At 46.6% G+C, this 13,615-nt stretch overlaps 2 protein-coding genes across 4 annotated transcripts in view; both read left to right on the top strand.

Moving 5' to 3' along the window:
- Window positions 1-714: 714 nt before the first annotated feature.
- LOC144133107 (iris-like) overlaps window positions 715-13,615 on the top strand; it is a 38,715-nt gene continuing 25,814 nt past the window's right edge. For 2 of the 3 annotated variants that reach the window (XM_077665963.1, XM_077665965.1), the window contains exon 1: window positions 715-1,116. The gene's annotated coding sequence lies outside the window, so the exon portion shown is untranslated. The remainder of the gene's footprint in view (window positions 1,117-13,615) is intronic. The other variant, XM_077665962.1, reaches the window with a different exon arrangement.
- LOC144133106 (iris-like) lies at window positions 8,177-13,318 on the top strand. Its single transcript, XM_077665961.1, has 2 exons — window positions 8,177-8,297; window positions 11,983-13,318. Exons 1-2 carry the CDS (start codon window positions 8,252-8,254, stop codon window positions 13,170-13,172), a joined length of 1,236 nt encoding a protein of 411 aa, XP_077522087.1. The 5' UTR covers window positions 8,177-8,251; the 3' UTR covers window positions 13,173-13,318.

Genomic DNA, 13,615 nt, shown 5'->3' with positions numbered 1-13,615 from the left:
TTTGTCGGTGCCACATCGTTCGATTGGCGCCTCAGTGTGTCTCATATCCCGCGCTCAGGTCTTAGCACCCGTTTTGTCGCACTCCAAGCATTGCGCTCTCGGGAGCCTATACTGCATGCCTGGGACACAACACCGCGGCACCGCTCCTTGTTGTGCCACTTTGAAAGCGCTGGTTTGGTCCGGAATAAACCGGTGTCGTTTATGCCGAGTGGGGGTGCGTCAATCGTCGGGCGAGAAAATGGCTCGCGGACACCGTTCTCTTGAAGGCGAGACCTTCAATATGTTCTATAGTGTTTTACATGCTGGCACGAAAAAGAGGGCCCATTCACTCGGTGATCACATGTCGTAAAATATCAGATACAGACGGAAATAACGGAGGCCTCGTGATACAAAAGAGTGAGTCATGCTCACAATGCGCTTCCATGTCACATCCGGCGTATTTATGAAACTGCATAGCATATTTCGTGATGAAAGCACTCTTACCACCACCGATACATGTTCGAAAGACTTGATCCCACAGCGAATTACCCGACTCAACCTCGATCACAAGTATGTTACAGACACTCTTCAAAACTAGCGCCCCCGAAGAAGTCGCTAGGGAAATCCCGGACAACTGACGACATGCGAGCAATCAATACTCTCGCTAGGGAACTCCGGCGTCGGGGAGTCTCGGGGAGCGGACGTGGGTGCCTCCGCTCCCTAGGGGGCGTCACCCCGGCTCCAGCGGCTGTCTGCTGCTGGCGTGTCGCAAGCCCGAGCAACGTTCTGACCGCCGCGCCTCGCCGTCATTGTTGCGCGGTGCTTCCCAGTGTCCGTCCAGTCTTTCGACACAATCGTGAAGTGGTCGACGCCAATTTGTATCAGCGATTACTCACGCAGCCCTCGTTTTCACTCCACCGGTGCAACCTAAGTGGGAACTGGGCGGTTCCGTTCCCTGATCGGGCAAAGTGTGCAGTACGTTTAGAAGAGCGCCTGCTCCCTTCGCAGACGCACCGTAAACAGTGCAGCCGGCGCTTGTGACGACCTCGCAAAGAGCTACAACTCGCCCGGTTTCAAGTGCGTGCCGATCGTGGACGTAAAGAACTGACACCGCCGCTGGATACCTGTATTTGTCAGGTGCGTATTCGGCGTAAGCTCTCTTTAATTCTAGGCGTTCACCGCCCTTCGTTTCTCCGTGGAAGCGGAAGTGGTGAACGTCACGTAGGCATAACGGGTCTTGTTCGCCTTCGTCACTGAGCAGGCGTGCGGCAGCAGTTCCCTCATGTATTTGGGAAATGCACGTTGAAGAAGTATGAAAGGGGCAAAAGATTATTAGCATACAGCCATCGATTAATCCCCGAACATGAGTGCGAAGCGTAGTTTTTTTCGTAGTGTTTTTGCTAGACGTTTGTGTCCTTGATGCTTCCCGTGTTCGATACAGAAGTAAAATGAAAAAATGAACTTGGTAATTGGACGTGGCATGAATGTAGCATTTCGTATAATTAGAATTGTACACGCTACCAACAGAAAAACTGTCTTCAGGTTGCTTTTCTTCTAGGGTAAAGTAGTTTATTCTCTATATTCTTTCGAATAGAATTTACTTTCTGCATACTGTTGTTTTTTTTCGCCTGTCGATTGCGACGTAATCGCGTCTGAGCAGCTTAAACTTAAATGCCGTAACTTAGTCTTAATTGAACTAAATTACGAATATGGAATTTTTTTTATTTTGTATGCCCACCTGCTAAGGTGGGCATACAAGCATCACATTGAGCAAAAGGTAATCTTATTATAATAGCTTTGTAAAAGACAGCAATAACCTATAAAATTCGTACTGCAGAGAAAACTGAAAAAAGGAGTTACCAAATTTGCACCAGCAACTTTAAAAAAGACGCACACAAGTTCAAAAACGAAAACATGGGCGCAGCAGAACGCCTACGCGCCGTGAAATAGAAAAAAAGATGAAGAAAATTGTTTGTAACCACATCACTCGTAAACAAAACGCGGCGTCTGGAGTAAAATGTTTGAAAGACTGTGATGTGGATATTCGGTTAGGAGATATGCGTGCTGGTTCCTTAATGCTCGTTGCAATGGCAGTGAAACTTACTTAGGTGATTCGACCTTAAACCTGTTATTAAGGTGCTGATAGAGGAATTTTAGTCGCGAGAGCTTTGCCTTTGTTGGAAGTGTTTCGAGCCCGGAGATTACAGCTAGTTTTGCTGCTGAGTCCGTATCTGTTGTGAATGAGTTTCAGTTCTTTACGTTGTATTCTTTCATGTCGTGAAATATTAGTTACAAACTGAGGAAGCCAAACTTTCGTAGCATTTTCTAGTACAGGTCCAATAAACTTTTTTTACAAGCTAAAGGTTGAGATTCTGCTGGGGCAAGGCGAAAACACCTTTTAAGAAAAATGATTCCTTAATGGAGGCGAAAAGATGTCGATGTGTTTGCCCGATTAAGGTCTTTACTTAATGTAACATCAAAGAAGCTGAATTTTTTTTTTGGTTACTGCAACCGCTGCAGATTTCTTCTTGCTAATTTTCATCTGCCAGTCATTACATCAGTCAGCAGGTTTTTGTAGTTGTTAATTATGGCTTGACCTTCATGGATCCTGATTACTCTGAAAATTATAATATCGTCAGCATGAGCTTGATGTTACAGTGAACATCGCTGGTTATCTCATTAATAAAGATAAGAAACAACAAGGGCCCAAGGGCAGAGCCCTGAGAAACTCCGGATGTGACTGGTACCGTTTTTGATTGGATCTGATGACGCAAACCGAATAGTGAACTTTGCCGTAAGAAATCTTCTGCCCAAACCAAAAGTTCCCCGTCACCGATGAAACCCTGTTTTTTTTTTTATTTCCTTAGCCCACTTTTTAATTCTCAATTATAAGGAACCACTTATTCAAATGCTCAGTTAGACGAATTCTCGTGTGGGTTGCTCAGAAAACTGCAATAGTGCTTCCCACAAAATCATAATAAATGCACGCCTCACTGCGAAACAAGCAGTGAGTCATTTTTACTATTGTTCTCTCACGCCTATTGGTCAAATAAAGAAAAAGTACGCCAGGAACACCTGCTAAGTTCTTTTTAGACAAGGACAAAACGTTGAGTTGGAGGTGAAAAGACGTTAGTGACAGAAAGGAAAAAGAAAAAAATGCTTATCAGAAAACCCAAATGAAATAAATGCCAGCCCTGCTCTTCTTCTTGCTCATGAGAAGAACGTAAATGTCTACATAAAGTTTCTCGCCGTATTTATGCTTTGAAAGGTTATGCTTTGAAAGGCATCAAAAAGGGTGCCGGAAGGCATCAATTCAAATGCATGGTCTTAATTCCTTGCTTAAAATCTTGTTTGTTCTCCGTAGCTGAGTTTGTGTCATCAGGGGATTAAACAACCTTTGTCCGTAAAGTTCCGAGACTGAGCCCATTTAAAAAGATGCGTTTAACATTGGAATCATTTGTGCAGCACCCCTTCGAAATAGTCTCCCTTGCAGTCTATACAGAGCTTCCAACGCTTCTTGAGGTCTTGGAAACAGTTGGAAAACACTTATTTTGACAGGACTGTCAGCTCCCTTGTCGTGCCGCATTGAATGGCCTCCACGCTCCCCATCCAGCGACCTTTTAGGGCTCTCTTCACACGAGGAAAGAGGAAAAAATTGAGTGGGGAGAGGTCAGGCGAGTATGGCGGATGGGGAAGTACAGTAATGCTGTGCTTGGCGAGAATTTGTGTCATGCTAAGAAGAGTGTGCGGACTTGCGTTATCGTGGAGAAGGCTCCATTGTCTAGATGCCCACAAGTCAGGGCGACGGCGTCGCAGTGCATCACGCATGTGTTCGAGCACGCGGATATAAAACTCCTGATTCACCATCTGCCCTTGTGGGACGAACTCGTGGTGTGTGACACCTCTGGCATCGAAAAAAACTATCAGCATCGTCTTTGTTTCGGTCTTCTGCCGCCGCACCTTTCTAGACGCCGGAGAGCTTGTGTACCGCAATTTGGCGCTCTCCATTTTCGTTTGAGGATCATATTGAAAACACCATGTTTCGTCTTCAGCAATGATGCTCTCGATGAATGCAGCATCCTTCTTTGCCTCGGAGAGCAAATCAGCACAACTGATGTCCGCGTGTCTTTCTGGTCCTGTGTGAGGGAGTGCGGCACAAGTCTGGCATTCAGCTTTCGTTTCCCCAAGTTCTCACGCAAAACTTGGTGGCATGTTGTCTTACTAAGGTCGAGAGCATCTGATAGCATGCGGGCTGTAATTGTCCGTTCTCGCTATACGATTTCGCTGATCCGAGCCACGTTGTTTTCATTCCGTGACGTTTAAGGGCGCCCCGGCCTTGTGTCGTCTTCCACCGACGGTCTCCCCGAAACGATCCTCTTGTGCCACTCGAAAACTCGCGCCCGCGATAATAGACGTTTTTAGCATACCGGAGACATACTAGCGGAGACGTGTACCGGTTTACCGGACACCTCTTGCGCACGCGCAGTGGCTCCCCTTCACCTCAACGATGCCAGTGCGCATGCGCAAGAGGTGTCCGGTAAACCAGTACACGTCTCCGCTAGTACGTCTCCGGTATGCTAAAAACGTCTAATGTCCCGTTGCCGTAAGCGTTACGAAGGAACTCATACGTCTGTGTGGGTGCCTTGCCAAGCTTCTCACAGAATTTTATGTTTACACGCTCTTCGAGGTAAACGTCCATCTCTACACATACGCTCACAGTAGAATGCGCAGACGACTAGTGACAACGTACTTTTCTACATGTAGTGCCATCTAGCGGCTGCCACAGAAATTAACATAAATAGCTCAGGTTAGCCCGAAAAGATGGCCTTACACATACACACCATTATTTGTTTTGGGGAATCATTTCTAGAGAAGAAAATTAATCGGTCTCGAAACTTTACGGACAAAGGTTGTATCTACTTAACAAGAACTCCCGGTGACTCAGCGTTAAACGCTCCGACCAATATAATATGATTCTTTTCCTGCTATTTTTCATTCGTACCCCAAGTGGACTGGCCGATACTGGTTTTGATAGCGAAGCCATGGTGGGCGAAAAGAATAAAATTGGAATAGAATCCTTCGCAGGGCTCTTTCTAATCCTTCATACGACCGGTTATTGAATGGCCAGCCAGTGCTTTAGTTCGCGTATCATCGGCATGGGCACCTGCAAGTGCCAGTGACTATCCATGTTCATAGCTATCACCGAATTGGCTTTGGTGATAACACTTGTCTGCTTACGTCTCTTTCACGAGGGGAAGTTTTAAGACTAAAGATAGTCTCGGACACCATTGGCTGTGTTTCGCGTAGAATAGACAAATTGCAAGAAAAGAATTGCAGGATTAGGGTCAGCTTCCAACTAATTCGATTATTAGCGTAAAACGAAGGGAGTGGCGGGAAAATGCAGTCTAACTGAAGCTCGGGTGGTGTACGTTTATTCTGCTCCCGACTGTACGCACACAAACGCGCAGGACAACAAACCAGACGGCTTACATAAAAAAGACAATAAATTTACCAAACCTTTGCCAACAACCTTACTTCCGGCTCGTGCAACTACACAGTAGGATGACTCACAGCGTCATTTTTACTTCTTTTTTTTTAACGTGGAGTGCCTCAACCATCTGTAGAGCTGTCTGGCAGAGATTAGAGAAAACAATCACGGTTCGCTCAAACAATGGTTTCCAGTGACATGTGTCATAATAAATGGCTAGTTGTGATTGCGCTCTGCCCTTTAGTGATGAATGATGTTCTCTCAGATGAGTGTTAATGCATCTGCCCGTTTGACCAAAATATACACTTCCATAGTAAAGGCGAATACATAAACGATCTCTTCCTGGCACTGCTGGGCTGCTGTATATCTGTCGCTTTTGCGGTCATTTAACTTAAGAAACCACACAACCACTCCACTGCATTTGTCTTGGTTTTTTCGTTCGACTGAAGAAAATGGCTTAGCATTCATCAATGTCTCCACCGTGAGTTCGTCCGCAGCCTTGGCATACTACCTTGTATTTTTTATCTTCCAGTTTCGTCCTCCTTAACTGCCATATCTTACCGTGTATTTTCGTTCCATTTCTCAATTCGTTTTTTTCTTTTGTTTCATATTGTTTTCGTATGTTCACTCTTAATTTTATAGCCACGTACTTATGTATTGCCTACATAGTGCTAATTCTTGTACGTGAACCCGGCAAATGCGGACCGGAGTATTTCATTAAACGAACTGCTTTGGCGGGACAGCACACTGCGAGCAGCGTGGGTCTGTAATATAACGTCGAAGCCAAAATGTAGAAGCCTTATGTATAAACCCATTCTCTAAGGGCGCCACGTTCCGCAGATATATGCAAGATTTGCTATCCTGATTAGTCAACCCTGGCCAATCATAAGCGGACGTTGGGTGCGAAGACGCGTGCGAAGAACAAGTACTCCAGTACTCGCTTTTCTCCTCATCCTGTTGCGTCTACTAATGCTGTCTTTCTCTCTCGTTCATTCTCTCATCGTTTCATCCAACGAACGCGACGAGGCATTGCTGCTGTCGCGACGCTGTTGTTTTGCCCACGCCTCAGAGCACGCGCGCCACTACACGTCGAGACGAGAGTGTTCCTCTGATTCATCGCAATGTCGCGCGAGACGCCGTACAAGGCCGCGCGCTAGCCTTGGCACGCGATTTTAATCACGAGCCTCTGTCTTACACTTCCGCTCCCTCCTCTGGCAGCAGCAACGCTGTCACGAGTGCGCGTGCATGTACACACGATATATTAGCAGTGCGGAAAAAGCTACACCCGCCGCTGTGGCTCAGTGGTTAGGGCGCTCGACTACTGATCCGGAGTTCCCGAGTTCGAACCCGACCGCGGCGGCTGCGTTTTTATGGAGGAAAAACGCTAAGGCGCCCGTGTGCTCTGCGATGTCAGTGCACGTTAAAGATCCCCAGGTGGTCGAAATTATTTCGGAGCCCTCCACTACGGCACCTCTCTCTTCCTTTCTTCTTTCACTCCCTCTTTTATCCCTTCCCTTACGGCGCGGTTCAGGTGTCCAACGATATATGAGACAGATACTGCGTCATTTCCTTTCCCCCAAAACCAATTATTATTATTATTATTATTATTATTATTATTATTATTATTATTATTATTATTATTAAGAAGCTACTCTCTCTCTCTCTCTCTCTCTGATTAGCCTCACCAGCTTTCTCTTATTGTGTGTGGGAGAAACGCGGTAAGAAATCTTCAAAAACTAATTGGCACCTCCCAACTGACTAACTGTTGTACGAGGCCATATAGTCGCTGCTCTACAAGCATACTTTCCCGCAGGCCCGGAAGGGAAAGCGGCAAACGCGACATTCTTTAAAATGTGAGCGATTGCCTCCGGCGCATTTTCAGGCACGTGTGACCTACCACCAAAGCAAGTGGCCCTAATCCTGCTCTCCTCGTTTTATTAATGCATTACCGGTAGAAGGGTCTCTGCAAGCGGAAATGGCGACACCCGTCCATGACGCGTGAAGTGTGGCCAGCTCTGATATAACGAACTTTAGTGTTTTACATTGGGTATGACGAACCTAGGTATGCCACGTGCATCATATCACTGATATAACGAACTATCGTGCGTTACATCGGATGTAATGAACTAAACTATGCCACCTCGCATATAACGAACCTTCGTGTCTTCACCTCGCAGGTTACGAACTTAGTTGACCTCGCTTATAAAGAACCTAAGTGCACAACCTCAAATATAACCAACTTTAATGAGTCAGCCTCGGATATAAAGCACGCTTGGCTGCTAACGCTTTCAAACGATCTACAGAGGATCGCCTTTTTATTTACTTTTATCGTCCATCCTAACAAATGTTGTCGACTTCACATCCGTCTAAGCGTGGTATTGGTCCTCCCCTTCAGTCCACGCTAGAACAACAGGAGAACACAGGAGAACAACAGGAGAGAAGGCAAGGCATGCGCTAAGTTTCATCTGAAGGTTTACTCAAACAGTAAGGGAACAAGCACACGTTGAAATGAAGATGATAACGGGGCATGCTGGGAAAATTCCGTCTAATAGCGGGAACTCACGCTCCTGTAGTGAGATAGAAGGCGTACTTTTTTTTTCGAGAGTGCGAAGCCAGGAAAGGGCGAGGGACGGAGCGGGTAAGAGAGTGAGCGGAACGTGAGAGAAAGGGACTGCGCCGAGTGGAAGAGGGCGTTCCGAGTGAGCGGGTTTGTAGGGGGCGCCGCAGCAGGGAACGCTGACGTGTTCAGAGTCGGCGGACAGTACCAGTCTCGGCGAGGAGCTCATGGATGACCAACGCCGGGCCGAAGCTGGGGTCAAGGATGCTGCGTGTAAGCGAGGTGCCCGAGCTATTAAGCGTTAGGAGTCCGCAGCAGTTGTTTCTCTCGTCGCGTAATTGTTTAAGCATTTATCACATTAGGATTTTGGAAGAATCATTTCATCGCAGTTTCATTTCGTTGCTGCAGCATCTTTTTGTTCGGCCGCCGAAATTGCCTAATGGCTATGGTGCTCGGGTGCTGACCCATAGACGTGGTTTGATCCTGGCAGCGGCGGTCGAATTTCTATGGAGGCGAAATGCTAGAGGCCCGCTACTGTGCGATCTCGATGCGCGTTGAGAAGCCCAAGTGGTCGAAATAGTCCAGAGCCCCCCACAATGGCCTCCCTCATAGCCTGAGTAGCTTTGGAACGTTAAACTCCATAAGCCACCCAACTAACCATCTTTCTGTTCGCAACCGTTATCGCATGCCGGCTAGCGCTGATTTTTCCGCGCTACGAGTTGTGTAATTGTTACAGAATTGTTAGCGACGCTAAAACCTTCGATTTGTTCAGCGCCACCTGTATCTGTACATACGTGTTTGTGAAAGAGAGTGATGTTGAAAAGGGAAGCCGGGGCAACACGTTATTGGTACGAAGGCTTCACGGATCAAGTCCTTATGGACCTCCACACTTGTGAATATTGTTAAAAACCTAAAGGCTGCTGTTTTCTGTGCTATCGCGGACAAAAATCCACGGATCCCATGAGAGGCAACCTGAGTCAATGTGAGTGTTGTCGGTTGGTGGCTTGAGACCAAATTTGTGTGGTTTAAAGTTGTACTTACGTGCTCTAACCAGACTATATTTGTGGTAGTGAAAGGAAGAAAGAATGTTCTTGTGCGCCCAGATTGCTTTTTGCGTACCTCTTGAGACTTTCGAACTCGACTGAACAGGCTTGTCAAAAATATGCTTGGGAGGATTAAGGACTCAAGTTCCTCCCGCCTTCGTGAGATTAGGGTTCCTAAATATGCATGCAGAGCCTCTATTCAGGACTCATATGCAGACCTCTTGGGCTGTATACTTTTGACAAAGACTGTACATACCTGAGTGCGCGCGTGGAGGGAAGAACAGTGAAACCGACATTCTGTAAACTGTGAGCCATTTTCGTCCTAAGAGAAACCGACCTTCTCTCCGCTCTAGTTCAAGTGTCACCTGTACTGCTAAGCAGTTGCGGTGGGGTGGGGTGCAGCGAACTCTTTATAACAGCCGTATATAATTTTACAGGACATGCAAGTTTGTATGGTTGTAATAATTAACGAGTATTCATTCCGTGAAACGTAGCTGTTCAATTACGCCGTAATTTTCTAGCGATGCATCTGACACCTGGGCCTATTGGCTTAATTTTCGCTTTGGTTTTTGAGGGAGGGAAAGACGCAGTAACTGTTTTGACTTCTCGGTGGACACCTAAACCGCGACTTGAGGGAACGAATGAAGTGAAAGAAAGGAGAGAGAAATAAATGCTGTTGTGGAGGACTGAATAAATTTGGATCCCTTAAAGGGGCACTGATGAGAAATTGAAGTTGGCTTGTATCGATAGAATAGCAGCTCCTGATCACAAAAACGCCACTATTCCCAAGCAGCACAAGTAATTGGCCCAACATTGGAACTGTATTGGCAAAGCTGGCCCTACAAAGGACCAGGATGGACCCATCCTGTAGCAAAATTGGGCCGATGACCTGTGCTGCTTGGGTTACTGAAAACAAAGCTCTTTTAATGTAGAAAATAGCAAGAACCAACATACGGGTATCGCCGCCACAGGCCAATCTTGCAAGTACAAGCGTGATGACTTCCTAGGACAAGAGGCGCCACCTTGGAGGATTTTTCCTTACTTCATGGAAGCCACGAATCTCTGAGGCTGGCAAAAAAAGGTTGCATCGCACCGCTAGCCGTCAGAAATCACGGAGTCTGCGTTTACGACACGTTTCACGTCACTCTGTTCTGTGACGTCATAAGAGTTGCCGCGACGTCATAAGAGTTCCCTGAGTTTGAATCAGAGTGGCGGGAAAAACTTTTCCTACTTCGAATACAAATTTCTTTGAAATGAATGCATCTTTCGTGCCAGGACGAGCGGCAACAAAGGCATGAAATTCCGAACTATCAGATTTTGCTAACAAAAAAATATGATAGAGTTCTCCTCAGTGTCCCTTTAAGGCTCTTTAATCCGTTCGTCACCGCGGAAGCGAGGGTAGGAGAAAAAAAAAACAGGAAATAGAGAGGAAAGGATAAGGTATAGTATATCGCACAATATTCATATATATGTGAGGCTTCACTTCACAAATCTCTCAACAGCCAGGAATTATAGACCCTAAGCCACCGCCGAGGGTGACGGGGAACGAGATGAAATCCGTAGACTGACTTTGGTTTACCACCAATGTCCCTGCCGACGGGAACTGCCTACGAGATGTACTCTAGAGCCACGCACTAATTATTGGGGCAAGAGTGTGTCTGACACTCATGTGTTTGAGACTTTAATGTTGTAAACGCTTAACCCGTGGCGCTGTGGATGCCCCCGCATAAAGAAAGAAGTGGGATCGCTGTATACCACGCCTATACAGCCAAAATCTCTGTCTTCACATCATTTCACAGTGGTAGTTGTCAATTGCGTCAACGTGTCTGTCGTTGGTGATATTAGCCCTTTCAGGAGCTACTGGTACTTGGTCTTCAGAAAAATTTTCCACCTGAAAATTATGATTTCTTTTTCTTTGTCGTCTGGCTTCAACAGTGTAGAAAACCGTAGCAAACTAAAAATACACTAAGCACATTTTGGGCCATGACTTTTCACTCACAGGGAAATATCCTTTGCAAGGCCGAGGAAAGCCAATTAAGTATTCAACAAAAAGATCAACGGTTATTTGAAACCCATGTACCCAACTTTGTACAATGTGTCACAACTGCTGATAACTGGGGCACCGAAGCACGAGGATTTCTCACTTGAGTACTTGAGGAAACTCGGCACCATTCCTTATTTTCTAAGGTTCACATGACGCCAGAAACGTTGAAAAATTTATATTACGGGAAACAAAATCTTTCTACATGTGTATGTTGAAGAGCGGGATAGCAAGCTCATATATCGAGCGATCTTATTTACTGCTTTCGCTAGCGAACATGAACAACCACCCTGGTGGTGATGTGAAGAGTCCGAAACTCATCTGACCGCCAAAAAAAATCACTGCTAGGTCTGGTACTTCAGCAACCACCTAAATTCATAGTGTACACACTTGTATCTACACCGCCAGAAAGTGTTCAACGTCATAGCTTCGCGCCGCTACCATCGTACTGGTGAGTGTGTTATAGATTATGCGCTTGTCGATCAGCGCTTCTGCATTGTGTGCCAAAGACGACACTGCGATCACTACAGACCTCACACTTGTCGCCGGCCCATAGCATACCATATATCGTCTCTACATCACCGCTGGAAACCAATTTCTTGCGCGCCTCAAAGCCACCCATCAATTTGCGTTCCTCAGTACTGCCTAACAATGGCAAAACAAGGAACAACAGAAGGCTGCCTTAAGATAACGTCTGTTCTTCTCCACGTACCAGGACGCAAGCCATATTCGCGAATTATATTTCATTCCTTTAAGAATCCTTTCATGACGCAATTATTTCCGTTCGTTAGTATACGAGTGGCCATTGCGCCCAGCTGCTGCATGCGTCATGCGAAGAGAACGAAGATTCTGAAGATGTTTCCCTCCGCTGCAGGTGGCCACTACACGCCTGGGAAACATCAGCAACAGCACTTGACTACAACCATGGCATCCAACCCGCTCGGAGACTCTGTCCTGGATTTCTCCTTAGGCCTGTACAAGCAGCTTGCCTCGGAAAAAGGCCGCAAAGGAAATGTCTTCTATTCCCCGTTCAGCATATCCGCTGCACTTTCAATGGCACTCGCTGGTGCACGTGCCAATACTGCTAAGGAGCTGTCTACAGTTTTACGGGCAGACGCTGCCAAAATACATAGTCAATACAACGACTTTTTCTCCAAGCTTGCCTCCTACGCGGACGACGTCAAGCTCCACGTCGCCAACCGGATGTACTCAGAACAGACATTTCCTGTCCTGGAGAGCTACCTGTCCCTTCTTCGAGACAGTTACGGAGCCACGATCGAGTCCGTTGACTTCAAGAACGACTACGAGAGCGTTAGGCAGCAAATCAACGCCTGGGTCGAGAAAGTCACCGAATCAAAGATCAAGGACCTCTTGCCCATAGGGGGCGTTAATGACTGTACGTCTCTCATCCTGGTAAATGCAATCTACTTCAAAGGCTTCTGGAAATCACCCTTCGATGCATACGCGACACATCGCTCCGATTTCCATCTCGACTCGAAGAACAAGAAAGAAATCGACATGATGTACAAGAAAAAAGCTTACAAGATGTGCACCAACGACGAACTGGCTGTCGCTGCCGTCGAGATCCCTTACCAGGGTGACAAGAGTTCCATGGTAGTGCTGCTTCCCAACGACATAGAAGGGCTGTCCAAACTTGAGGACAATTTGACAGCCCCTAAACTGGTAGACTTGATGAAAAACCTTCGCAGCGGCGTCGACGTGGAGCTTTATCTCCCCAAGTTCAAGCTGGAACAGGCGATTGGCCTCAAGGCGACCTTGCAAGCTTTGGGGATCAAGGACTTCTTCACTTCAGAAGCTGACCTCTCTGCCATTACCGGGAAGAAAAATCTGGTGGCTTCCGATGTGATCCACAAGGCCTTTGTAGAAGTCGACGAGAAGGGTACAGAAGCCGCCGCCGCGACCGCTGTAATGATGGTGGCCTGCTGCATGTCGGCTTCTGTGCCCGTGACTTACAAATTTGTTGTGGATCGGCCCTTTTTGTTCCTAATTCGTAGTCACGACCCGGAAGTCGTGCTTTTCATGGGCTCCGTTCGCGAACTGTGAACTTCTCCAATGGTCTAGTTGTGCCATAATGATGTTGGCTTTCGCAGTGTGTGTGTGCTTTCTTTATCAATGTCCTCTGGTGCGCCTTTTCATTGTACTGTAACAGTATTTGTTGCGCTAGAATAAAGCTTGAACCAAAGTATTACGCATTTCGCAGTTGTCTGGGAAAAGCATCGCCACGAAAGGCCTTTGTTAGAAGGCCGCGTGAAGCTGCCACTTATCATGCTCTCGGTGGTCATCAAGCCTTGATTCTTCAATCCCCGCGTGCTTTCGGACTTTATGGTTGAACAATTGCATTTGTGTGTTCTTATGACTGCTCCTACTTCCTCAATAATCACTTTAGTCACATTTAATTTTTTCTGAGTTTTGCACAGTGGCCTCAAATGCCGTGACCATCCCTTGTGGTTGAGTCTGTAGTGAAATTGAGTGCATTTTCGATCACT

Source organism: Amblyomma americanum, chromosome 5 (assembly GCF_052857255.1).
Source record: "Amblyomma americanum isolate KBUSLIRL-KWMA chromosome 5, ASM5285725v1, whole genome shotgun sequence".
NCBI lineage: Eukaryota > Metazoa > Arthropoda > Arachnida > Ixodida > Ixodidae > Amblyomma > Amblyomma americanum.
The sequence above is the reverse complement of the archived record's forward strand: the minus strand, read 5'-3'. Positions and strand labels throughout refer to the sequence as shown.

Coding starts and splice junctions, on each gene's coding strand:
- LOC144133106 (XM_077665961.1), top strand. CDS start 8,252: ATGGATGACCAACGCCGGGCCGAAGCTGGGGTCAAGGATGCTGCGT. Junction 8,298..11,982: donor TGGGGTCAAGGATGCTGCGT/GTAAGCGAGGTG, acceptor CCTCCGCTGCAG/GTGGCCACTACACGCCTGGG.